Below are 26,522 nucleotides of genomic sequence, written 5' to 3' on the forward strand. Positions count from 1 at the left end.
TAAAAAAGATAGACCAAAATTGGTATGAAATGTGAGGTTAAAGTAAAAATAAATGATTGGGTTTTACTTTTTAATGATTGGGCAACAAGGTAGGCTAGAAAAAATGAGGTTAACATTTCAAGTAGGGTGTAAAATTTGAGGTTATTTCACAAAAACACCCTAATTGCGAGGTTAACAATGATATTTCAGTCTAATTTTGGATATCAGACAAACAGTAGCCTATTATCAAAAACAACTAAACATGAAAAATTATATTTTGGTATAAAAAGTGAGGTTAACTCGTATATTAACTTGAGAGACACAAGTACCTGAGAAAGGGGTTGATTTTAAGCTTTCAGATAACCTCATAAAAAGGGAAAATTGTGTGATAAAAATAGTGGGATCCATTATTCAATGGTTGAGGAACAAGGTAAAGTAGAAAAATGAGGTTAATATCTTAGTTTGGGTACCAAAAGTGAGGTTATTTGTGAATTGGGCTTATAGGGTTTTTTAATTCTTTGTTGTATACTTTAATGACTTATAAATCTGTTTTTGATATCAATACTGAGCTTAAAAGTAAAGCTTAAGTCTTAATTAAGTCTGAATTAAAAATCTTTGAGGTTAACTTTTTATCGTAGTATACCTTAAACATTTTTCGTTCAGTTGTTTAAGTTTGAAGGTATAAGCTAAAACATCCTACTTTTTCAGGTTGTTTTAAAAACCTCATTTTAAGAACCTTTTTGGTCTATTTCATATTTTTTTAGCTTATTTACTTACTTTATGAAAACTTTTAAAAAGTAATTTTGTTCCTGTAGCTTTAATAGAATAGAACTATTTAGGTCAATTAGAGAAGCAAATTTCTCACATTCCTTAACATAGAGTTCTAATTTTAACCTCAATTTTTAACCCTACGTTAGAGCAAAGATTGTCAATTTCATAAAAACCCTATTGATCTAAGCTTCTAGTTTCATTTTACTTTTGTCCCATAACTTAATACACATGCTAGCAGAAGATATGGTTAAGAATGTGAGGTTACTTGTTACCATTTTTTTAACCTCATGAATTGCACCTTCCTTGTGGGAAATCTCTAACCTTTTTTAAACAAGCTTGATATTTGAAGCCTTTTTGATGACTCCCTAATAATTTCTTCCCCAATAATTCAATAAGCGTCTCTATATTTTGAGGTTAACAAAAGTCTATAAATTGTCATATTAACCTCAAATAACAAACCTTTTTCAAGTTTTTTTTTCATTTTTGGGTATAAGCCATCAATTTTGACCAACCCTCAAAATTTCAACTTTTTTAGATAAAAAATGAAGATTATATGGCCAATTATGTAAATTTTCCACTTTTTCCTCAAAAAAAACTTTTTGTTAGGCGACATTTGAGATTGTCCTTACCACCCTCAAAGCAGTGGGCACCTCTGTCTTTCTGCAACTCCATCCACCATTTTAGATGGCCCTAACAATAGATCTAAAAGGGCACCATCATCTTGCAAGAAAATTTGTTTTGGTCTCCGGCTTTGGGAAGTAGCAATGTTTTTGGTTGTTTTCAATGGGAAATGGTAAGAAATTTAAGTTTAATAAAAGTGTCATTTAGTTTTTGCTGGCATATAGAATGACAGGATCCTGGATAGTTTCCCTAACTGTACATTATCGCAAGGGAGATCATGAAAACTGAGTTTCATTGTGTCCCATTCTCACACTACTGTCAGTTAGTCACACGAGTGTCCCTCCGAAATGTGAATCAAAAGCACTAATCGTTTAATTGACTTGTAAGCACAAATTTTAACCCCTTTTTAGACAGATAGGAAAAAATTAATAGGAAGGTGTCGAAGCATATAAGCTAAAGTTCTGCACAAGCGAGACAAAAACCAGTTTTTTGAAGTTTGCAATAAAACGCTTATTAACATAGAATATCTTTCAAAATCAGTATGCGAATAAAGCAGTAAAAAGTATACTATTGTATTTTTCCTTTTTTTTTGCAAATGTTCCAGAAATGGAATACTATCTACTGATGATCCGTGGCATTATCGTAAAGCTAGAATCACTTCTCCTACTCTTTGCTTGAGAAAATGATTGACAGATTAAAGTTTTTTAGGTGTTCTCGGCTCAATCCTCAAACCGCACACAAAATACAGTACAGTCACAAATATCAATATTTGAATTATTACGAAAATTGCTATTTTTCAGGAATTTTTGCTGTAATTGGTTTCGTTTTTAAAATAAAGGTCTTAGCAACGGGTACCCCATGCATAGTTACCGTCAACTGCTCTAACTTGGGACTATCTGACAAAACATGGGACTGCAATTCGGCCACCATTTCACCGAACCTCCAAAGTCATTTGATTTGAGTTAATGAACGGCGTATTAAAAAATACACAATTTCACTTTGGCACCCAGTAGGCTTTTAAATAGAAATATGAAAAATAATCTGTAGTGGAACACACGCGAGTGTCTGTGCACTCTCAGAGGAACGAAGAAGTATGATTGATAAACTTGAAAATGTCAAAAAATGAAGGTCTTCAAATGTCTCTGAAACCTAATTTTCTGGGACGCTATGGTATTTTCTAGCAAACAAAAAAAATATTTTTTAAAGGTATGGATTCAAAATATTAATCAAAAAGCCTCTTTTGCAAGCTGAATCAAATTTATATAGAACTTGGACTGGTTAATAAATCTATGATTTGAGGTCTTCAAATACATTTTTTCATCGACTAGTACTAGGTCAGAGTTTTTGTCACACCGTGACGGAAAATTTTCAATAGGCTGCAAAAATCTATGAGAGTGGATTTCTTTGCTTGAAGAATTGAGTCCATCAGAATATTAAAAAATTGAGTCAAAAATCCAGAATGACAATGAACTGGAGGTCCTACAAGCTAATTTTTTTCATTTTTGATCAAAATGTTACAAAGGCTATTTTCGGAAAAACCTGGCTTTTTTGAAGGATTTATTGCATGTTTTTCACTTTCTAAGTTAAGTTTTCTCATTCTAGTATATATTTATGCAGATTTATGATAACTTGACATTAAAATAATTATATTTCTTACAAATTATGAAAAATAATTTCCTATTTCACATTTGTGATTGGGCAGGTCTAAAACACCTAAAGGTCGTGATAGACGGTAACATTTTTGTGTAACATTTGCTAACATTTCTAAAAATAGAAGATTTCAAAAATGTGCTCAAGAAATGTTAACATATGTTACACGCAAACATTTTGTGCGTAACATTTGATTTTTTTTATCAAAAAAGAGAGAAAAATCGGCGAAAAAAAACGTGCGCACTTGAAGTATTTTTTAGATGGCGACATCCTTTGATTCAAAATGTTAACCATGAGAGCAAATCATTTTTTTTTTGATTTGCTATCTGCGCGTAACATTCGTTAACATTTGAATGTTTCTGAATGTTAATCGATGTTACACGGTAACATTTTGTACAACATTTGCTATTTTTAGAAAATGTTACACAAAAATGTTACCGAATGTTATCGTCTGACAAGACCTTAATACCTACTACTTAGTACTTACTACTTAATACTTAGTACTGACTACCTAATCTGTTTGGATACTTAACAGACCAGAACTTCCAGGCCCTGACTCTCCTTTGCATGTTCAAAATCTTTATTCTAAGTGTAGTGGAATTTGGCTAAACGTTATTTAAACGCTTAAATGTAGGCCATTAATTTTATCCTTTTGTATTATCTGCATCATATCGAGTAGTGTCATAATAATTCTTGAGATTGTTCGCAGGGCTTTATATTCAATAACTATAATATTCAAGTTTTTTTAAAATTTTGTCAATTAATGTCAGTTTGTCAATAATAGGCAAAAGTTCAGTTGGCACCTCCAAATTCTCTCTTTTAGCATTTTCTACTAGAAATTTCTATCTAGTGATATTTATAGCGTCTTATTCAGCACATTAGTAATTCTTACTATAATGAAGTTTAAAAAGGTCATATTAAATGACCCTGTCAATATTCTGGCTCAAAAGGGTCATTTGTAATCAGGTTTGTAATAAAATCAATTCATGTCAAAATACTCTCGGCCATCTGCTTCAGTTACCTGCTCCAATGAAACAGGGGGGCATACTCACTTATTCTAAATTTTCAGATCAACTGTTTCTTATAAATAAAGCTAATATGAATGAGCAAACGAAATATTTTTCTCCTACAAAAAAGTGTGTCTCTACAAAATCTGTGTAGTCTGTAAACTTTATTGAAGAAGGGCGGGAAAATAAAATGATGAGAAAAAAAGAGAGAAAATATTTTCATGTTTTTAAAACGCTATAAAACAAAAAATTGAAATTTTTTTAACACTAAATTTTGAGATTTGGTCGAATTGGCCATACTGATTATTTTAAAAGTATTTTGAGGCAATTTTGAGGTATATACAATAAATATTAAGTATTAGGTAGTAAGTATTAAGTAGTAGGTATTAGGCGTTTTAGACCTGCCCATTTGTGATTTTAGGTGTTACATCAACTTTTGGGCCAAAATTGGACCCTTTTTAGGCCGAAATCCAAACAAACGGCAAAAGTAACCTGAAAATAACCCTATCATGTTATATATCAGTGGAAACAGAATTTCGAGTAGATTTTGAATATCCAAGTTTCATGTCTTAAAAAACAACTTAGCTGAAATTATTATACTTTAATAGCTAAAAAGACATGGGTCCAACCTTTTTGCTTATAGCTATTCACCGGTTTCCTCAATCCCGCTCACAACATCATTCTGCGATGAACAGTTTCGAGATGAAGAGATTCTGATCGAGAACTTTGCGGAAAATGGTTACAATCGTACCCCCTAGAAAAAAACAGTGTTTCCAATCTCATGCCGGGTTATCCTCAGAAAAAATGCAATAAATTCTTCTCAAACTGGAGATATTGGATTTTTCAGGTTTTGATGACTTCATCAACCCAAAAAGTCTAAAATTTTTGTATTATCAATCAATTTTCCCTTCAAAAGAGGGGTTAGCCATCTCCACTCTTCTTTCCAATCTCAAGATATTATATTTTTTCTGTTTTGATGATGATGATGATCAACTGAAAAGGCCCAAACATTTGATAGTCATACTATCCATCTATATCTATCTATATATATCTATATATTTCGTACTAAAAGGGCCTAGGAAAGATTGTGAAAGATTAACACTGCAACAACTTATTCTTAAAAAACTCAAGTTTTCACTATTTTTCCTTGATCACTTTTGCTTTCAATCAAACTGAAACATTTGAAAGGGCTAGACAAAGGCAGAATTGTTACTAAAGAAAAATCAGAATGACAAAAAGTTAATTTACATGCGCAGATGTTTGCCGAAAGAGTCATTAATGCATACCGTAAGTTGGAAAGCCGGAATTGCAATGCCCAATGATGGGAGAAGAATCTCAAAATGTAGCCGAACAAAAATCTTGTGATCCAAGCCACTTCTAATATGAATATCACTTTTTCGAAGTTGTTTAGGAAAACGCAACAGTTTTTTGAATAAAAAATTAAGACGTTTATTCGAAGGGGCATTTAATTGAGGGTGGGGACGTTTATTGAAAATGTTACCTTGGAGGAGGGGTGTTTATTTGAAGTAATATGGTAACGAACTTTCACACTTAAGTAATTAACCCAGAAGGTAATTTTGACTAATTACTAACAACTATATGTTTTTTTAATAAGCATTGCACTTATAAGCATATCTAGGCTCAGATATGGGGAAAAATTAAGCATATGGCAAGCATTACTTTGAGCCTACGAAAAATGTTTTTTCCTGATTTTTGCTTTTTTTGGCTGGAATTTAAGGGATTTTCAGTATTTCCCTAAATTTATGCTTTGGATTTAAGCATTCCTCGAGCATTTTTCAGCCTTATTAAGCTTTCGACCTAAGCATCTCTGAGCCTGTTTTTGGATTTTTGTATGCTTATAAAAAAAAACATGTAATGTAAAAACCCAAGTTTTTCTAGAATGTACTATCGAAAAAAAGTTCCACTACATTGCCTAAAGATTGCACCAGCATGAAAAACCATACAGCAATTGTAAAATAGTTCTTTGTTTCTAGACTTAATGAGATAAATGAGAAAATTTCTTTTTCATCATCATTTTGAAAAATGGTTAATAGCAAACAGCGCCTCTCCCTTCATGAATATTATATATTGGTGAAAAGGACCATTCTTGATTTCCAGGTATTATGTTTTTTTTTTGTTTTTTTTAAGAATAGTTATTGTTTTTTACATTTCCTAATTCATACCAGACTATGTGACAAAAAATTATACGTTTTGATAATTGTTGTTATACAGGAAACTCTTTTTTCTTTCAATTTTGATAATTCGATAAACATAAATGCTTTCAGATGCTTCAACTTGGTTTCTATAATGATCATCTGAGCAATTTCAATTGATCAGCCAGACGGCACAAATCTTTGTATTACTTTCATTTAAATTTTTAGCATAAAAAAGGCTGAATATCGTAAGAAAAATGACATCATTCAATTAACATATTATTAGCTAACAGAAAATTTGTAAGAAAAGTTATTTTTTTAGATCATAATCTGTACATGTTTTTTGTTTTGTTTTAAGAATCCAATTACTGGGCTCCTTCCACCAAGTTTATTTCATGGAAAGTTCAATGAAACGACCAACAGACATTCATGGGTCAGAGATAATGTTTACAGCATTCTAGCTGTATGGGCTTTGTCAAGGGCATACAAAAAGAAGACTGATTTTGATGCAGAGAAATCCAAACAATATGAGCTAGAGCAGGTATTTTACAACCTCGTTCCCTTGTATTATTGGCTTACTGGTTGCACCAGATAATATTAGTTACTCGGCAAGCCTCGACCCCAATACGGTTTTTACTAACCCTGTATATCCCGTATCCCACCTCAAAACGACCTTGCGGATTTATATCGTTGAAGTCCCTTTTCAAGTTTCCCAAGAGCATGATAAAAACTAACAGAACTCTCTTAGTAGATACTTACATCAAAGAGCGAACTGTGAAAGTGACATTCGAAAGCGCATTCGTCAATACGCAATGTCTTCTTTTTTTCTCAATCGAACGTGAGGAAGACAGATACGGTATATATCCCACCTCTATGTGATGTCTTTTAACCAATGAATTCGCTAGAATTTTAGGCAGGATGATTAACTGTTGACTTCTTTGAGGGTGTGTGTTGATATCAAATAAATTAATCCAATATTACCTTTTTTGAAAAGTGTTCACAAAAGTTAATAACAAGCTATTTTGATAGTTTCATTCAGTTTAACTATTGTTTGCCTTCATAGTGGTCCAATAAGGTCTACTTAACTGCTATTAAAAGTACTATTTACGTTAAATAATAAAAAATAACAATCTACAATCCATTTTCAGAGTGTTGTCAAGTTGATGAGAGGCTTATTAATGAGTATGATGCAGCAGGTACGCTATTTCTTTGTACTTAAAGAATAAAATGATTTTCACAAAGAACTTTATTAACCCTAGGTTATGTCATGTCTAACTCTGTTTGAAGCCTAAAGCTCTTCTTCTCTATGAGCTGAGAGCTGCCTAATATGTTAGACTATAGACTATTTTAGCCGTAGTATGCATGGTTTAAAAAGCTTTTTGCTGGTAAAAGCAATGAATGTACTATTCAGAATTAGAATGCTGGTACAGTTAGGAATTGTTTACAAGAACCCTCATTTTTGGTATTATTTTTGTTACAGAGTGCAAAAGTTGAAAATTTTAAGAGATCCCAGCAAAAAGAAGATTCACTTCACGCTAAATACAGTTATGGTATGATTTTATGTTCGTCATTGATGAATTTGTAACTCCTAACCAATAGTAGGAAAACATAGTGTTCTCCTAGGTCAGCCGCTCAGAGGGAAATATTATCGCCAGGTTTTGAAAATAATTCTTTCCCCCCTCCCCCAAAAGTAACAAGATTTTTGATCTCCCGTTCCTTTTTTTTTACTTTCCCTAATTTTGAAAACTGTCACTGCCACTTGCTCTTCTGAAAGTAGTGTTTTTCAAAACAATCAACAAAATATGAACTAATGAAGAAAAAAAAAAGATTTTGAAGCGTTGTCAAAGTATATCATATTTGTTTCTTAACCGTGTGTTTTATAACTTAATATACTGAAATGTAATGAGTAAAAAAAGCAAAATAATGCGATAGAAAAATTAAAGATTAAAAAGTTAAGAATTTCACCACTTTTCGGGAATCCCAACCACACATTTTTGGACCTACCCCGGTGGGATGGAGGTCCTATAAATTAACCTTTGTCCGTTCGTCCGTTCGTTCGTTCGTTATTAGCTTTTATCGAGATTGGCTCTTTGATTCTTTATGATTTTTTGCACAAAGATGCATAACTATAAACCCTCGAATGTGACGGAGCCCAGCGGAGCCCGACTTTCAAAAAGAAGGGGCAAATTTGGGCCAAAAAACGGCTAAAAACAGGTTTTTTGAACTTTGTGAAAAATTGGATCATTAACTTTTTCTGATTTTTTGCATGAAAGTAGGGTACCATCCAGTACATCATAGGTAAGAGATGGCTCAAGTAGATTTTTTCAAAAAAATTTTGTTGGCTTAAAAAACGCATGTTTATCTATAAGAATCACTATTAATAAGCATACATCAATGTTCTTAGCCAAATTACTCAATTTTTTGATGAGATAGATGTTTTATTGCTCACAAGGTCTTGAATATGATAGAATATTTCAAGAGCATGATATTTTGGTTTCTAAACGTTTTTTTTATAAGAAACAAACGACTAAAGTTTTCCATAAGGAAACTATCTATAAGATGCTATCAGAAACATATTTTGAATTTCCTTTGCCAAATACTTCAGGTTAGAGTTGAAAGCCTTGAAGTCACAATTTTTCCATTGTCATAAACATTTTTTTTAATACACTTGTTTTGAATTACTTTTTTATTCAAGAAGAAGAAATAATCAAGGTAACAAAACCAAAATGGGCCCTGGTGGCCAAGCAATTCTACAATTCCTTTTTTCAAATTTTACAGCCCATTCATTAAAAGCCAAAAAACATGACAATGAAGAGCTAAGTTTGAAAAAAAAACAAAAGCCTTCGCAAACCACTAGATGGAAATTCTTGGTATTAGCAGATTCTCATACATTTCTGCAAAAAAGTACCCTTTTTTTTTAAACTTCTGGACTAGATTCAAGATCTCTCATGTAGACATGTATTGATATTCGAAAAACATATTCGTCTCTACAGCATCTGCTTCCATTACCATGAAAAGGTTGAAAGATTTGTAAAGATACAAATTGTGGTTGCAAAGCATGCCATTTGAGAGCCCCCCCCCAGCAGACCTTTAATTCACACAATCACGCATTTTTTTCGACTTTCACACATTCCTGCAATTTTTTTCGAAATTCTTGCAATTTCTATTTACGCGAAGTTTTCCTTTTCACATATTACGCAGCTTTTTAAAAATATTAACCCTTTCATGCAAAAGAAAAAGCCCATTCAGGCATTCATGCAAGCCACTGGGGGCATTTAAATCACATTCTTAATTCCCTGCAAACATTTTGTTTTCTTAGATTCTGGTAAGACAGTGGTTGATGACACAGGATGGGGTCATTTACAAATTGACGCCACTTCTCTCTATCTCCTAACCTTGGCACAAATGACAACTTCAGGTACAGTACAGTTTGCTAATATACCTCATTTGATTGAGTTTGAAAACCAATTTATAAGAATTAAAATTTGATTTGGAACTGATGATGTTCTTTCGTTCGTTCGTCCATTAATGTCTATTTGTTCTCTCATTTGGCTAACTTTCATTATCAGGTAGGTCCGATCATCATCCAGCTTGTTTCAGACAATGACTTTGTCAAATCCGAAAACTTTAAGTAATCTAGACTTTGAAATTCTTAAAACAATAAATTGCATGTGAACAATGTTTTATTCCAAGTGCGTGCCCTTTAACTACCTCGAAATGTTTCTTCAGTAGTAAAGAGACTAGACATCAACAAAAACCCGAAATAACCTACTGATTACTTGTCTAGTTATTAACACTGAATTTTTTCTCTTTGTTCATTTCTTTAGGGTTGCAGATCATTTTTACAAAAGATGAAGTTGATTTTGTTCAGAACTTAGTTTTCTATATCGAAATGGCTTATCGAATACCTGTAATTCTTTATTCTCGTTTTCATTTTCAATTGTGGGTTTTAGAAGGCTACTACCATACTTTTAAGTTTGCCATAATCCTTTTAAACCATCATAAATTACTTCTTGTGCGACAATTTTAAGCGTTAAAACTATTTTTACATAATTAGAAATATGAAAAATCATTTTGAAAATATTTTTTAGGATTTTGGTATATGGGAGCGAGGAGATAAGACAAACATGGGATTACCAGAACTCAATTCAAGTTCTATAGGAATGGCCAAGGTATCTTTCTCTTAGACCATTGCACATAAATGTTAATTTACAAAACATCTGATTCTATGTTTTTTTTTGTTGCAAAATTTATGCTTAAACTGTTATGGTTTAGACAAACAAGGCTTGACGTCAATGTTATTCTATCTGACAGAATCTCAGGCTTTAAACGGCGTTCTCCAAAAGATTCCCATTTTTGTAGTTTTTATAGTTTAGATGCCTTACTTAGGAATGGCTCCAACTTTTTAATTGAAAAATTGTCATTATATTGTCCCAAAAAGATATTTGAAAATTTTCGAAATATTTTGGAACAATTCAAAAAAGTGACAAAAAATCAATACTGGAACATTGGGCTGTTCCATAAAATTTCCATACAGAGGTGTGGACGAACCTTTTCAAGTGAAAATAAATTTCTTGAAAAAGTGTAGATACCCCCTGGAAAATAGCAAATTTTGCAAAAGAACCCTTGGAAAAAATTATTTTTATGTCTTATAAATAGACTAGATTCTACTTCTAGCTGAACTTGCTTTTTGATAATTTTTGATGACGCTGAGTCCAGTGAAGTAGACTAGGAGCGTTTGGCGAGGTCGCCATTTTGAAAAAGAATGTTTAAAATCCAAAAAAAAAAAAAAACTACTTGGAGTTGTAAAGAAATGCTCAAAATTAAGAAACAAGCATCAATAACAGATTTGCAATACCTTATTTTCAAATAAAAAATTAGCTTCATTCTGTTTTCTGTTTAGCTTCGAAAAACAACTAAAATCTGGCGGTCTGTTTTACAGTCCGCCTAAGCAAAAGCATATTACCATATACTGCCGGGCCACTTAATCGCGCCATCCAGTCTATCAAAAAGCTTTAAGTGGACCCCGGGTCCAAAGTGATGGGAAAAATCAAAATTTAATAGCCGCATTCTTCTTCACCGTTCAATATATGTCTTAAAGTGAGGGTGGACGAACTAAAATCAGCTGTTCACCCCCTGTAGATTCAAGAATAACTTTTTTACCCCCTGGAAAAATGAAAAAAACACTTCTTTAGACCCCTGGAAGTTCTTCTCGGATTAACCCCTGGAAATGTTCGTTCACCTTCTCTGTATGGTCATAAAATGGAATGGCCCATTCCTATTACCATAACCTTTCCTATTATGTTTAACACAAACTGCTATAATTGCTAAGTCTGATAGCAAACATGGCATTTCGTATTTTGTTAGGCTGCTTTAGAAGCAATGGACGAGTTGGATGTTTTTGGATCACGAGGTGGCGTCAGATCGGTCATCCATGTACAAGCTGATTGCATCCAATATTGTAAAGTAAGCACCGTAATTTTTGTAGACTTAATCCCCCGTTGAGAATCTATTCGCTTTAAGTTTGAATCTCGTACGTTTTTGCTACCAGACGGAAACCTTATCAGTGTAATATCAGTGTAATAAGACTTATCCACTAAAGAGTACTTTCCACGGGGAAACAAAAAAGAATGCTCGTTTGAAGCGAATGCAGTTTAACACAGTGAACCAATAAACATTTGACTGAAGTGGTTTTTCCAAATTGAAATTGAAACTGTAATACTCCCGAGGGGGGCACTCGATTTTGAAAACGACCGTACGTTTGGCCAAAAATCAGGTCTCTAAAATCGGACCCTTACAGTGCAGGAAAAATTTGGCTGAAAATCGACCCTGTTAATGCAATTTTTCGAAATTTTTTGCCCTTTTCAGGGCAAAATTTTTTGAAATTTCTCAAATTTTACCTCAAAATTTGGTATTTTCTCAAATTTTACACCCTTACAGTGCACTTTTTCCCACTTTCTCACAAATCAACCCTTACAGTGCACTTCCAAAGTCCAAAAAACCTACCCTTAAGGGCCGCACGTCCGGTAGGTCACTTACCTGGAGTGCCCTCCCCCCCGGAGTAATACTGTATTGCAGAACTGACTGCAGGTCAGGTAAATATTTAGCCTTTCCAGTGTGCAATATTTTTTGAAGAATGTGAACATTTTCAACCTTTTTTTTAATCTAAAGCTTCAAACTGTCATAACAGCTTTTAATTTGAGAGTTAGAGAATGGTTTTGGTACTATTAGAAATGTTTTTACTCTTGTTTATAATCGTTCTTTTTAAATCCATCTGTTTTATGCCCTTTTAAATCTAGTGGTCAGGAGTTGTAATCTTAAATCGGGGGCTTCGTATATTGGCTATTTATGAACGATGTATACACGTCACTCAGATTTGAAAGTTAAATAACATGTACCGAGTGAGCTTAACGCCTGTATGGTTAAAAGTAGATATTTAGAATTTACCCCTATAAAAACGAGATAGGTAGGTACCCTATGTGACTATCATTTAATGTTTTTTTGGATAAATCGTTGGTGCTAAGTTGCTATCTCGTTTTGAGATAGCGGTGAGAAAATTTGCACCCATGCCATATATTACATTATTATCCAAGCACTGTTTTGCGATGATGTATTGTCGTCATTAATCGTTCAAAACAATTGAAACATGTGATGTGAAATCGTCACCCAGTACTGCCAACATAACATTTCATAAGCTGGTGTGCAACTGAATAATATGATATTGAGACTTTCAGAAAGATGTTCTATTTTTGAAAAGTGCTCATTGGTTAGTGACGTCGATATGCACATTCAAAAACGAGATCTAAAATAAGATCACTACTGGGCACTGCTATGGAAAAACGATACAAAAAATGTGCTTGCCTACTCACTCCAACCATATCTCCTTTTCAAATATTTAACGACTTTTTAATTGCCTGATCACTTCCTATTTAATAGTAACCGCTGAATGAATTTTAATTAACATTCGATATTATAAGTCCGCTGAAAAGTACATTTTTCTCAAGAATTCAACAGATAGTTGAAAAATATGTGTTTTATTTCAATTGAAAGTAGTAGCTTGTTCGTCGTATTAAAGTTTCTTCTCCCTAGAATCAGCAATAGTTATTCTTTTACAAAATTCTTAACAATAAATGTTTTCTCGGATTGACGAAAAACACTTGAGCTTTAAAATTCTCGTGATAGAATCTCGAGTTAACATGTAAAATTCGATGAAAAAAATAATTCCTATAGATTTTTCATATTTTGATACTATTGATCCTAATGAGCTAAACTTGCTTTGTTGTTGTCACATTTGCATCCATCGACGAGTATCAATCTTGTTTCATTACATGTAAGAGTTTTAAATAACACCGGGTAATTGCAAAGTGACGCCTGTGGCTAACCAATGTAAAGCATGTGCCTCCAGTCTGAATATTACGCAGCATATTTCTTTTTGGTCAAAACGATTTTCTTTTCAAAGAAAACGAAAGATCAATAAAGTGTACTTGTGGAAAGAGTAGAAAGATATACTAATGACATTAATAATGATGCAAATTCTGTTTTTATTATAATTATAAAGTTCATTACTTTTAATACTTAGTCACCCACTCAATATGAATGACTGTCATGTACCCAGTTAGAGTTTTATAAAGAGACATGGGTAAAGTCACATCAAAAGGTCGAAAGCCCGATGATAGCGAATGAAAACTTAAATCGAGACGTGTATTGAGTTCGAGCGTATTATGGCAAGGGTCTTTGTGATTTTATTTTTACTAAACCTTTGAGAAGCGAAATGTTAGTTTTTCTTTTCATCTGAAGATAAAGAAGCCTGTCTATTCTGTTGATTGCGTAATGCAGGGTAATGCGTAGCACCGTCCTACGTAATCCACACTCATCCCTTCTCATACTTCTATACCCATTTTCTATTCTACTGTAAAAAAAGAAATGAGTTGACAATTTAAATTTTTTTGATCCGGTTTTAAAGTTTTGCATTAGGTCCGATGAAAAGTTGTTTGTTGTTTTGCCGTGCCTTTCAGCATCATTAAAACTCCATTTTTCTGTCCATTATGACTAATCTCAATAGTCTATTCAATAGTGTTCCCATCATATTTTGTATGCTACCTTTTTTCTGCTTTCCATTGCAATTTTTAAAAGGAAGTGGAGCGTTTAAGCGTATCCTGCTGGTCTTTAGATAACAAGTCATCGTCATTTTCCCAGACTTGCATTTTCTCTTACTCTCCCTTCATTCCCTTGATTCCTTCATTACCCGTCTCATCAAACTACTCAAGATATCCACTATAAACGCTTAAAAATCGACATTCACCAGTCAAAGCAAAGAAACCAATTCTGAATATTGAAAAGAAGGAGGTACATAGAAGAAGTATTTTATTGTTTCACCTTTAGCTAATGTTAGTTCAGAGAGGCTGATTTTTCTTTTCCATGGCAACATCATGATATTGAATTGTCTTATATTCATTTTTCGCTATGTAATGAAATAGAGTATTGACGTCATTGCGCATAGTAAATGTTCCGTTCCCACAACCTTCTCTCTGTATCATTCCTCTCCTTTCAAGGATGCAATGACATCCGTATTTCCTGAGAAGCCCCTAAACAAACCCCTTCTTTCATTTTGCCGATAAAGACTGTCGCATCGGATTGCATTCAGACATCAAAGTTGTCCATCACCATAGAAATATGAAATGATATTAATTTGAAAATCGCTTTTGCCTGGGGTAATAGGTCAGCGGGTTAGCGGGTATATGCCTTTCAACTTGGACCCCTACAAGATTTGAAACCGAGAAAAAGCCAAAAGCTTTTAATCCTTACAAGGTTTATTTTTGCCAGTAATTCAATCTGAACTGAAATCTGAATTGGTGATTTTCCAATAACCAAACCTAAATCCATTAAATGCCGATAAATATTGGACTTTTTGATTTTTGAAAATCTTAAATTTTGTTTGAACTTGTGGGAGCTGTGCTGTGATTGTAGGTTTAGCAGACCTTAGACCTTCAAAGGGTTATTGACGACACATTGCAGTATATGTGATTTGCATCTCCAAGATTTAAAACCTATTCATTCAGCTTCATCATCTAAAGAAGTTGAGAATTATCATGAAAACTTTTCTATTTTAGGCCGTACTATATTCGATGCTTCCACGAGAGTCAGACTCGAAGGTACATTGTTTTGAATTGTTTCATTGAAGAACCTATGCTAAGATTCATTCTCTTCCTCCTTTTTTGTGAATAATTGAAATGGATTATTTTCACCAAAAACACTTATGTCAAAATATTGCAATACAACACATGCATCGCGCGGTGTCACTTTTCTCCCAGTCTCGGATCGTGCTTCCATTTAACTATTGGCAAGTTAAAGTTATGAAATGATATGGTAGCTAGCTCAGTACTGGCCTACTTTTAGGTAATGGGACGTCTTTTTTAACTTAACCAAACAGAAAGTGGAAAGAAAACGCCAATCACTTTTGTTTATATTTAGGAATGTAGTGCATCGTTGCTCAGTATTATCAGTTATCCAGCGTTTGCAGTTGAAGATACTACCATCATTGATGCTACCAAAAGTGAAATCCTTGGGAAACTTGAAGTATAATTCTATATTTATTCTATAATTGTTTTTTTATTGTGTGTGTTATCGAAATCAGTTTGAAAAATGGACGACTTGGGTAATTTGGGTTTTTCGATTCGATTTGATTTGTATTAGGATCACTCGTCACCTTTAAGTTGTGAAATTGGAAGCCCGTTTGTAATTGTTTTCAACACTTTTTTATTTAGGGTTCATATGGTTGCAAGAGGTTCCTTAGGGATGGACATCATTGTATGAATGAGGTATTCGACAACTTTTTATCCCTGCATCTTTAGTTTACCCGCCCAATATCATTTAAAGGAAGTTGCTATATTTGTTTTGATTTTTACAGGAGATCATTCGTTTAATCAGATCTTCGATTCATTCCAAATGTTTTTAAACTCTCTTCAGGATCGACACAGACTACATTACGAGTTACACGAGCTAAGCAAGTTCGAAAAGATCGAGTGTGAATGGCCTTTATTCTTTTGTTATCTTCTCCTCGATGGCATTTACAACAAGAACGAAGCACAAGTAGGCTCTTATTACAGATTCTCGTTTTGTTATTGACCTTCACCAAATTAAGGGTAAGATTCAGAGTTATGTAAGATCTGATGAAATTGGAGTATATTCATTTCGACATTTTCCTCAAAAAAAGTTCTCGTTTTCAAAAGATGTTTGATCTTTTCCAAAAGTCATTCCAAAATACATTTGTGACTTTAAAAAAAATAGTTGATTTTCAAAGGAAATAAGAATAAGAAAGTTGCAAACAAAATTAAAAGATGCAATAAAGTCTTTTTAAAATGGTGGTTCAAATTTTTCATTTACACATCAACAAAAAAAATTGTAATAATTTAGTTTCTAACTGATAAAATAAATTTTTGTTGGTCTTCTTTTTCTTGACATGCGCAGATTTCATTCATTCGCTCTTTGTTTATTTTCTTATAATTGTTAATGAGACGATAAATGATCCACAACCAACGATATCTTTTCCAACGACGAAGAACATTAACCCACACTAGGACCGTCTCTAAATTTTTTTTTCATTCCTAACACGTAACCAAAACCCAATCATACTTTTATCAATAAAAATATGCCTCATCCGCTCTCTTTGAAAAAAATACCAACGAATCAATGTAAAGCTGATCAATCAATCAATCAATCAATCAATCACCGATAACTACCAATATCTTTTGAACTTCAAAATATCACGTGGTCGATATCCCATGATGGTTCCGTCCTACACTACCTGTGTTATTTTTCAACATATTTTTGTTCTTAAAAGATGATGAAGTATTGTCTATGGAAGATGGTGGCTGTTGATGTTTATTATTTATATTGTTTTGTTGTTTTTGTTTATTTGTGTTGGCTACCACCATTGAATTGTTATTAGAGTCACTTGCAGACACTACATTGGGTGTGCTGTTCGTAGTTGTTGTTGTTGATGCTGCTGTAAAATTTTGTTTATTGTATTCTCTATTATTGTTACTACTTGAATCTGATGTTGAGCGCAAAGTATTTTCACTTCGAACTAATTCTTCCATCCACTTCAATCTTCGTTTTCGAAACCAATCCTGAATACGAATGAAAAAGAAAAGACATCAGAAAAACATTTCCTCGAGTAAACAAACTCTCATTTAGTATTTGTTGGAACTGCTCTCCTAAAGAATAAGACTTTTTCCAAAGAATTAGTCACTTAATGTCAGACATTGTCAGAGGGAGATAGAGATTTGATTAACACTTACCCTAACGTCTTTATACAGAAGGTTACATTCCATCGCAATAATTTGAAGCTGGATATCATCTGGTTTTTGTTTCCTACTGAATGTGTCTTCTAGCTTACATTTGTGGATATCTGTGAAATGTTTTGGACATATGTCATCTTCATCTTCATCATTGTAAAAGTTATGATTAGTAGGAGAAGTTGGGCAGCTAGTCTGTACACCGATTGTGGATGTAACCATATCTGATGTAGCAGAGAAACCAATATTATTCGCTGGTGGCATAAGGGCGTACGAAATTCAATTGTTCTACAATTTCGTTTATTGCTTAAAACAACACCTCCAGTGATTTAAAACCAACAATATTTTTCCTTGAAACTACCACAGCAATCCTTATGGTTTGATAATACTTTCCTCGTTAAAGTTATATTTTCTTTCTGAAATAAAATCGGTAAAAAATATAAAGGAGTGAAATGTCGTACATATTATTTTGCAAGGCTATAAGTTCTCACTATTTCATCCTGTTTTGCATACTTTCTTTTGCTCCCTGGAACCTTGTTTTCATCTCCCTCTCTCTCTCTCTCTCTCTCTCTCCCTCTCTTTCTCCCCTCTACATTTCTGCTTCAATTTTTTTTCTCTATTTTTTCAAAACGTACTTTTCTCTTCTCATTTTTCTCTTGTTTTCCTTCTTCTTCTTCTGTTCCTCTGTACATCTTTCAGGTTTTTTTCACCTAGACCAGCTGCCCTTCACTGTGGACAAAAGAAATCTTCTCTTTATGTTGTATCTTTTAAAATATATATATATTTCGTGTACTCCTACGTCAAAACTTTGATAGAGTAGACAAGAGAAGAAGTGAAAAAGTCTTTGCGGAGAAGAGTTTCTTCATAAATAAAAAAGAAATCAAACATGCAAATAATATGAAGTTTCATTTGTATGAATGATATTTTAGCTTCTTTTTCTACCCTCAGTACCTTTTCTTTTAAGTTAGCTACTCCCGTACTTTTGTTTATCCATAAATTCTAGCGTCCTGTCTTGAAGGACGGCAAATTCCTTTCTTCTTTCTCAGACCATCTTGTTCTCATTGGATTTTAATGTTCAGTTAATTAACTCCAACTAATCGCTTTTTAATTGAACTACATTGTAAAGCCGGCATACTTTATTATAGGTAACTCAATTAATATTAGAGAAAAGGTTTTATTGTGCCATAGCTTTACAAGTATCCACTTGGATAAAAAAGATAGAGAGAGATCTTAAGCCTTAACCGGACTAACTCTTGGTTTAACGATTTAATCTACCGTTAGGCGTCTTTCATCAATTGAAACTTTTTGATTTTTTTCTTATAATTTTTCGAAGTGAAAAACTTCTCCTTGACCTCTTGCCTATTTGTTCATAGAATTCAAACCTTTTTCTTTATCTGAGTCAACTGAAAGACGTACTGATTATATTCTCAGAAAGCGTAGATAAAACTACACAAATTGACAGCAAGCTTTTCCATGTCTTCTTTCCAACGTACTCATGTCTCACATCAGTAAATGAATCGTCGAAGTGAAGTCTGTCCGTGAGGCTGTTCTTGACTAATATATAATGTGTCATTTGGTTGATTGAAGCAAAACAGATATATAGATTTCTAGATATGTCGAAACCCTTCACTACGACATGAATTATTCAAACTTTTCTTCTTTTCTTCTTTATTCTGTTCAATATTCCACTTTTTTGTAGCCCACGGTTTTGGTTTTTTTGCTAACCATATATTTATCTTCTTCCAAATACAAAGGAAAAAGTCGCTGATGAAATCGGCAGAAATTACGTTTTCGAAAAGAAAAAGGAAAGAGATTGGCAATAAAGAAGCAAAAAAGTCGGTACCAACAATGAAAATAATTTAACTTCTCGCTTCTCGTTTCTATATTAAATTTTTCGCCCCCACCGACAACGAAAAAGGGACTTTCTTCTTTTTTTGTTGCGAGAATACTTGATTTTAGGTTGTGTGGGTAGATGGGACAAAACCTTCACCCCACCCTGTATTCGCCAAATTCTTTCTTCCTTCAAAACTCGAATATTGCCATATATGGTAAAACTCCCTTCAAATAAACCAGTTTTCGTTTTTCTTAACAAAAGTATTTGCTCAGATGGTTGGTCTTTCATCTTTCATCAAAACATGCCATTTACTTTATTTGATTATATAATGCTGGCTGACCACCATTTTTTTCTTTTTTGTTCAACCCATTCAATACCTTTCAGGAGCTATCCTTCAATACCAGGAGCTTAAAACCACACATTTCAGTAAAGAAAATTCTCCTTCGCTCGGTTCACATACAAGTTCTTTTAATGATAGAGATTTGCACAGCTAACTTACACTCACTACTACACAATTTGAAGAATGAACTAACTCTCTTCTTCCCTCTAATCAGCATTCATACCAATATTAATGACTTTCAATTATGGTTGTTATGGAAACTACAGAACGTCACTTCCATTTTGGCTCTCTTCTCGAATACTTTCACATACCATATTATAGCGTTCATTAAAAGTGCATGCTCTAAGTGATGCAAATATGGGTGCTCTATCTTCGCCTCTAGCATAAAGAATACTAACTGTCATTTAAAAAAACTTTTTGAGCACTGACCATTAGATTGCTGAACGAGACTGAACTAATACAGTGTGTCAGTATTGAACCAAAACGCATGATTTTCTCAGTGTTTATCTATCTTACTCTAACATTTAATATTCTTCGTGATTTCTGACATGCAACTGTGAATTTTGAATGACTTTCTCCTTACAAAACTTCACTTAATGACTCTATAAAGAAAGGTCACTATCAATAAAATCCATTTCACATCATCAAACCCATGCAATAATCGTACAAGTATTATTTGACGAAAGAGATGAACTTTCAATTGATAGAGGAATGATTTTGGCACGGTGATGCTTTTTTTGAAAGGTTCGTTTCATCATTAAGATAAAGAATCTCATGTTGCATCAATCCTCTCTTCTCTTTTTACCCATCACCATCGCAATGAAAAATTTCTTCTTTCTTGTGTTGTGTATTTTAACCCCCCCCCCCCCTTTTGATTGAAACCACACATCAAATTTGATGTTTGCCTTATACTCCAAATCTTATTGTTTTCTTTTCTTATGTTGATCAACATGGACATACAACCAACTTTTCTTTCTTGAAAATCATTTCAAAACTTATGTAATCGCTTTGAATCGATCATACTTTTCTCCGATGCTAAACTATTAAAATCTATCGTCTCAAATAATTTTATCGGTTTCGGAAATAACAAGTTCCCAAATATCAAATACTTTTCTCAAACAGATAAAAATGTTGTTCTATGCGAGTAAATCAAAGCCGTTTAAATGTTGATTCAACTATAGGAAACTTCTGTAACACCTTCTCTTACGCTGACTTTCTCAAAGCAAAATGCATTTGGACAAGCTACTACTTAGTATCATTCAGATATCACGCTTCAGAACTTCAACAAAATTCTTTCACATTGAGATTTTGTGACAGAGAGAACTGTTTAATCTTTTTCTCCTGTTATGTGACGTCATGTATTTCGAAAGGTTGACTTATGCGAACTAATGAATGAGTAATGAAATACGAACCAAGTTAACTCAAAACCGTATTTTCAAACAATATATCGCTTTATAAACATTCTCGGCTCCGAAATGAAGGCTTTCTTTCAAAGAGTATTGAAAATGGGGGTGGGAGTTTGTGTTTTTGTAACCTTATTAACCCCTTCTCGTTTTTCTTGACAAGTAAATTATAATTATTGAATCTCCTTCAATTCCGTTCTTACAGTTTGATCTTTGAATGATTTTACCGAAGACCTAAAAAACATTATCTCACCCTTTACTTACTACGTAGTGATCGATTGCGTAATCAAGATTTTAAGAATGACGTCTATAGTTCTCAATCTCTCCTACATTTTTCTTTATCAATCTTTCCCTCTTCTTTTTCACTTTTAACCATAGATTATACTTTTTTGATCTCTTAAGATTTTAATCAACGAGTTGTCTAAGGTCATCTGGTCATCTAAGTCGATAATCTATATAGTTATTGGCTTTAACTTGTTATACTGAAAATGATACCTCAGCCGCAGTTGGAGACAATTAACATTATGGTGGCAGGGCGCACCAAAAAGGGGCGTATAGGCTATTTATCCGTTAACAGATCAGACATCTATGGATTTTTTGACAATTGTCTTTTTTATCACTTCACCTTAGAGTAGCTTTGATCATTAAAAAGAAAAAATTGCGACGCGCTTCGATACTATTATATTTTCAACATTCTTTCACAGCCCACTGCTGTACGGAAGATAATCAAAGTAAAAGAGATCGACTGAAAATTCTAGGTGAACCAAACAACAAGTTAATAGTCAAATTTCTTATCCTCCCTCCAACCTTTCTAACAAACAACACACGACAAAACCAGTGTCAAACGAATGTCTGATTGAACAATTTTTCTCATCATTTAACCTATGCTTAACATTATGTATTGCACTAAAGAAGTATTGTATAATCAGCCAATAGATGTATTTCACACAGAAATATGCTTGCGTGCTCTCGAGATGGAACTCGCTGTGACTTTTGTTTTGTAAGCATTTTAAAGTATTTTGTATTAATCATCCCCCTTTTCATTGTTGTTCATTTCAACAAACTATTTCATCGCTCTGCACGATCACAAAAAGATAAAATTTCATTTCTCTGTGAGAGAGAATACAATATTTTCTTGGCTGGATGTCAGAGATCTGCAACAACAAACCCTTCAAAAACCTCTTCAGACTCTGACTTTACTCTTCTCTCCTGTCCACATCTATGTGTGATGTCATTAAAACTTGAAACAATTTTAATCAATCATTCGGTTGCCCTCATTGACATTAAGGAGAATTATTTTCTTGTCGTCATTTTATATACGTCTGAAACTTTAAAAAAAAATATTGAGAAAAGCCTCTTTATCACAAATCCAATAAAAAGACGAGTAGTTGCGTGACGGTATAATAACTCAATATTATTGACCTTGAACTTTATACAAACTTATTATGAATGCACGTTTTCATATTTTATGAACAGCTCGAAAAACAGTTTGCAACAGGGAATCATCATAACCATGAAAAATGATTGAAATTCTTTTTTGTTCATTCGATATCATGTCACGTGATCGCTACGTCATTTCTCTGCTTTTTGGAAAATCCTCCTCTCCAGCTGAAAGTTATATGGGCGTATTCTATAAACCTGCTATCACAATATTCTTCAGCACAAATAATGTCCACGATATACAGACTCCAGTATTTATTTCTAAAGCTGGGATAAATACAAAACGAAATTGGCGTTAAAACATTATCAAAAGAAGCATATTTTTCCTGAAAGTGTAAGACTCTTTATCCTTGAAGAATTTCTTTGATGTCAAAGAGTAACACTGGACGATAAGATAGTGATCAGTGTAATTTGAACGTTATTTCACGTATGCTGTCAGCATCTTGATAAGTGCTTGTCAATGTTGACCTTACGTGCCTTTTCAAATTTTTCGAGCTTTGCCAAGATGTTGTGGTTACACTTCAAATACAGAAAAGATGCATAATAAGTCTGTTATTTGTTGTTGTTTTTTTCCAAAATTATTCAAAAAAGGCATGCTACGAGACTAGGAAAGTTTTCTTTTTTGAGTTTTTGAGACCCTACCTTTGACTATTGGAAATGAGAAAGGGTTCTCTGATTGACCAGCGGCACTCTCCAAGACACTGCGGTCATATACCGCTATTGTCTCATCCAAAACATTTCAACTACCCTTAAAATAATGCACCAGCTTTAACTTGCTTTAACAGTGATGTTTTAGTTGCATAACTGAATTTTGGCAGGCATTGTTTTGAGTTTGAACGATGATTTTTTATTGTCCGTTTCAGAGAAGTGATCGATCAAAAGACGGATTTCGAGTTATCGAAAGATCTAGCTCTTTCCAAAGAAACAACCAGACGTTTTTGAAAGGAAGGATTGGTGAATCGTAACTTTCTTAAACATCAACTAAACATGCTAGATAAACAACTTCATCCATTCCTCCCTCTTTGCTCACGTCTACTTTCGGGTACCTAATAAGCGTCCCTCCCGCTAATTAATTTTTCGAAAATTCTTATTCCAATTAAATTTAGGAAAAATGTTTTTGAAAGTTTGAGAATTTAATAAGTTTGAGAATTTTTTCAATCACCCCGCTTATTCCAAACCCCCCGTTTATTAGGTACCAGAGAGTAGTGAAAAACAAAACGATGGGTCAAAATATTTTCGTGTTGAGTCATTGATCATCCTGCTTCCTCCAACGGAAATATTAATCAGATTTTGGAAAAACATTTTGTTGACAAGAGGGTATGCAGATGTTGCTTAATTCTAGATGATGATATCGCTTATTGCTTAATTGTCCATTCGCTAATTGTCCGGCAGACAGTTCAATTAATCCATCATTCCTCGTCTCTCATCAAGTTTCGTCCTCAAAACGAAAATCCATCTCTGATTTTGAAAATTCATGCCAACCAAAATTTCATTTTTAAGTCTTTGTAAATCCAATGTAAATTGTGGAGTGGTAATTCTAGGCTTTGCACGACCGTACGATTTATTCTTTGTCGAGGTTGGTTGTGCAATAGCTGCGGTTTCGGACAGATCAGTTTATTGTTGATGGGAATCATTAATATATGACTGAATTGATGAGAATTAACGACCACGTTTAATTAATTGGCATTTAAAGGTTGTTAATTCGATTTTTGCACGTTAATTGAATGAAAGCGCCAACGGTATTTTTTCTTTGTGTATTTAGATTTCGAATCAGAAATATTTGACGCAGATGCCGTCACTTTTCGTCACTTTCCGTCACTTTCCGTCACTTTCCGTCACTTTCCGTCACTTTCCGTTATGTTAACACTAAGCTTCAACTTGCGATTTCGAAATCACCCTCTCAGCCGTTCTACGCCTGTCTTTAGTAAACGCCGCACCTGAATCTTTCACTGTTCAATCTAGAGTATCCACTGGTGTAAATTGGAAACTTTGGCTAATGTAATGCTGGCCCTTGATCCGCTGCAGTCCCAAAAAGTAATGCTAATATGGCTGGCTTAAAAATGTCCGATAAAGTAATTTGGTTATAAATGTCTCACATAGTGACCCTGTAAGCTTTACTCATGGAGTTTTTCATTTTCTTCCACATCACATTTAGGGTTTTATAGGAAGGATTTGTACGTGATATTTTGATGGATCTCGTGAAATTGTAGACTCAATCTAAAATTAATAAGAAATATGTTGTTTTCGAATGTCATGAGTAGGAAGTTCAATTTTGCATTCACAGTGTAAGGTAAGAAGTGGGAATATCAGGAAAGATTAATTTATAGATCTGTTTGTAGGCCAGCACGATTTTCATATTGAAATAATATTTTGCGTGATCATAAAGTTCTTCATTTCCTTCATTTAACATTTTGGTTTTTCCTCAACTCCTCCTGTTTGTACCGTTCACGTGTTTTCTAGGGAACAAACGCATCATCTGGACGTTTACTAAAATCATCTCCGGGGTTTTCAGGCCAGTTTGACTGATTCAGACTACTTAAAACTGAAGTCCAAAAAAAAAGCAAATACTCGTGATCGTGATCGCTCAATAAATTGTTTACATGAAGAGTAAAAATTCCTGTATGATGTACGTGAGTGGTTTTCAAGCCATAAAAAGGTCGTTAGTGTGACATTATTTCCACTTACAAAACTTTTCTCCTTCATATTATGTCATGGAGATTGTTTCCAATATATTAAAGGGGTTAGTGTTAAACCTCTCATTACAAACGCATAATAATAAAGTGTTTTCCCGGGTCCTTTGTTCCTTCCATCTTCTTAGATAGCGAGCTGATCATGAACCATGCGAACCTAAACATTCAGTGTTAGCGTCTAATCTACACTAGTGACTGGTCCTAAGACACCTTCCATTCAAACAACTAAATTCTTCCCCAGTATTGATATTCAGGGGATCTTCAAATGAAATAACCAAAATACGATTGTAAAGATCACGCCAAAACTTTCTGTCTTCACGGCAATCTTTACGTTGAGATTCTGATGTAATTAGTACTAGTAATCGTATGGTTTGGAGTGCAATTAACGATTAATCACGAGTAACAAAGGAGAAAATAGTAATTTGCACGAGTCCGAAGGACGAGTGCAAATTACGGTATTTTCTCCTTTGTTACGAGTGATTAATCGTTAATTGCACGACAAAACATACGATTCCGAGGTAATCGTCAGTAAATCGTCAGAAAAGAATAAGGGGACAAAAGTGTCCCCCCGCCGAAGAGTGCAAAAAGTGGTAATAGTGCAATTAACGATTAATCGCACTCCTCTAAACCAATCAGATTCGTGTAATTTTGCACGGCTGACGATTATTGTAATAATGATTTCTCGATAATTACTATGTATCATCACGACACATTTGATTTTAATTAAAGGAAGATATTATCGCCGACGCACCAGAGGAACTTTTTTTCCCGCTATGAGCGTGCCACTGAAAACGTATTTGTCTTCTGCTCATATCTACGGTTCTAGAAGGAGTTAGACGTTCGTTCACAAGTCATTAGATAGCTTGCAGCGGTGCCAGCGGTGAAACCTCAAATCAATTATTAGATAGCAGAATTTCACCCATTGCTAATTACGATCAAATCTCAAAAATGTATTTTTTTGCTTTGTTTGCTGGAATGTCGGTCACAAAACCATTTTTCAATTTATTTTCTAATGCAAATGGGGTTCTAAAGTTATCGCTGAACCATGAAGCAGAAAATACAGTTCTATCGAATTCTTCTGAATGAAATTACGGTTTTGAAATCAAAACGAGGGTTATAATTATCTTGCTCTCCAAGGAACCTGCGTCCTACTTCAAATTTCATGTCTACCGACATCGACGTGATTTGATCATGGTAGGTTCGACCCTGGTCAATAGCATAATATCCACTTTCTCCAGTGGGATGATGACACCTAAAAATGATAGTTTTCTTCTCGGAAAGATGGTTCCAAAAAAGAGTAACGATGGCCTCTTTGTCTATACTGTTAACAAATGACA

The 26,522-nt window shown here is 33.8% G+C and overlaps 2 protein-coding genes across 2 annotated transcripts in view; one reads left to right on the forward strand and one right to left on the reverse strand.

Moving 5' to 3' along the window:
* The first annotated feature begins 6,024 nt into the window (after positions 1-6,024).
* The window catches only part of LOC136819572 (phosphorylase b kinase regulatory subunit alpha, liver isoform-like), a 36,415-nt gene continuing 15,917 nt past the window's right edge, over positions 6,025-26,522 (forward strand). The window contains exons 1-12 of the mRNA XM_067075809.1: positions 6,025-6,146; positions 6,540-6,722; positions 7,330-7,377; positions 7,662-7,731; positions 9,501-9,599; positions 10,009-10,091; positions 10,273-10,353; positions 11,549-11,647; positions 15,292-15,333; positions 15,653-15,757; positions 15,946-15,999; positions 16,148-16,270. Coding sequence (XP_066931910.1) covers positions 6,072-6,146; positions 6,540-6,722; positions 7,330-7,377; positions 7,662-7,731; positions 9,501-9,599; positions 10,009-10,091; positions 10,273-10,353; positions 11,549-11,647; positions 15,292-15,333; positions 15,653-15,757; positions 15,946-15,999; positions 16,148-16,270 — 1,062 coding nt within the window. The 5' untranslated portion in view covers positions 6,025-6,071. The remainder of the gene's footprint in view (positions 6,147-6,539; positions 6,723-7,329; positions 7,378-7,661; positions 7,732-9,500; positions 9,600-10,008; positions 10,092-10,272; positions 10,354-11,548; positions 11,648-15,291; positions 15,334-15,652; positions 15,758-15,945; positions 16,000-16,147; positions 16,271-26,522) is intronic.
* On the reverse strand, positions 16,512-17,896 carry LOC136819576 (probable serine/threonine-protein kinase DDB_G0276461). Its single transcript, XM_067075814.1, has 2 exons — positions 17,482-17,896; positions 16,512-17,310 (listed from the first exon to the last, which is right to left on the reverse strand). Exons 1-2 carry the CDS (start codon positions 17,740-17,742, stop codon positions 16,945-16,947), a joined length of 627 nt encoding a protein of 208 aa, XP_066931915.1. The 5' UTR covers positions 17,743-17,896; the 3' UTR covers positions 16,512-16,944.

Source organism: Clytia hemisphaerica, unplaced genomic scaffold (genome assembly GCF_902728285.1).
Source record: "Clytia hemisphaerica strain Z4C2 unplaced genomic scaffold, Clytia hemisphaerica genome assembly, whole genome shotgun sequence".
NCBI lineage: Eukaryota > Metazoa > Cnidaria > Hydrozoa > Leptothecata > Clytiidae > Clytia > Clytia hemisphaerica.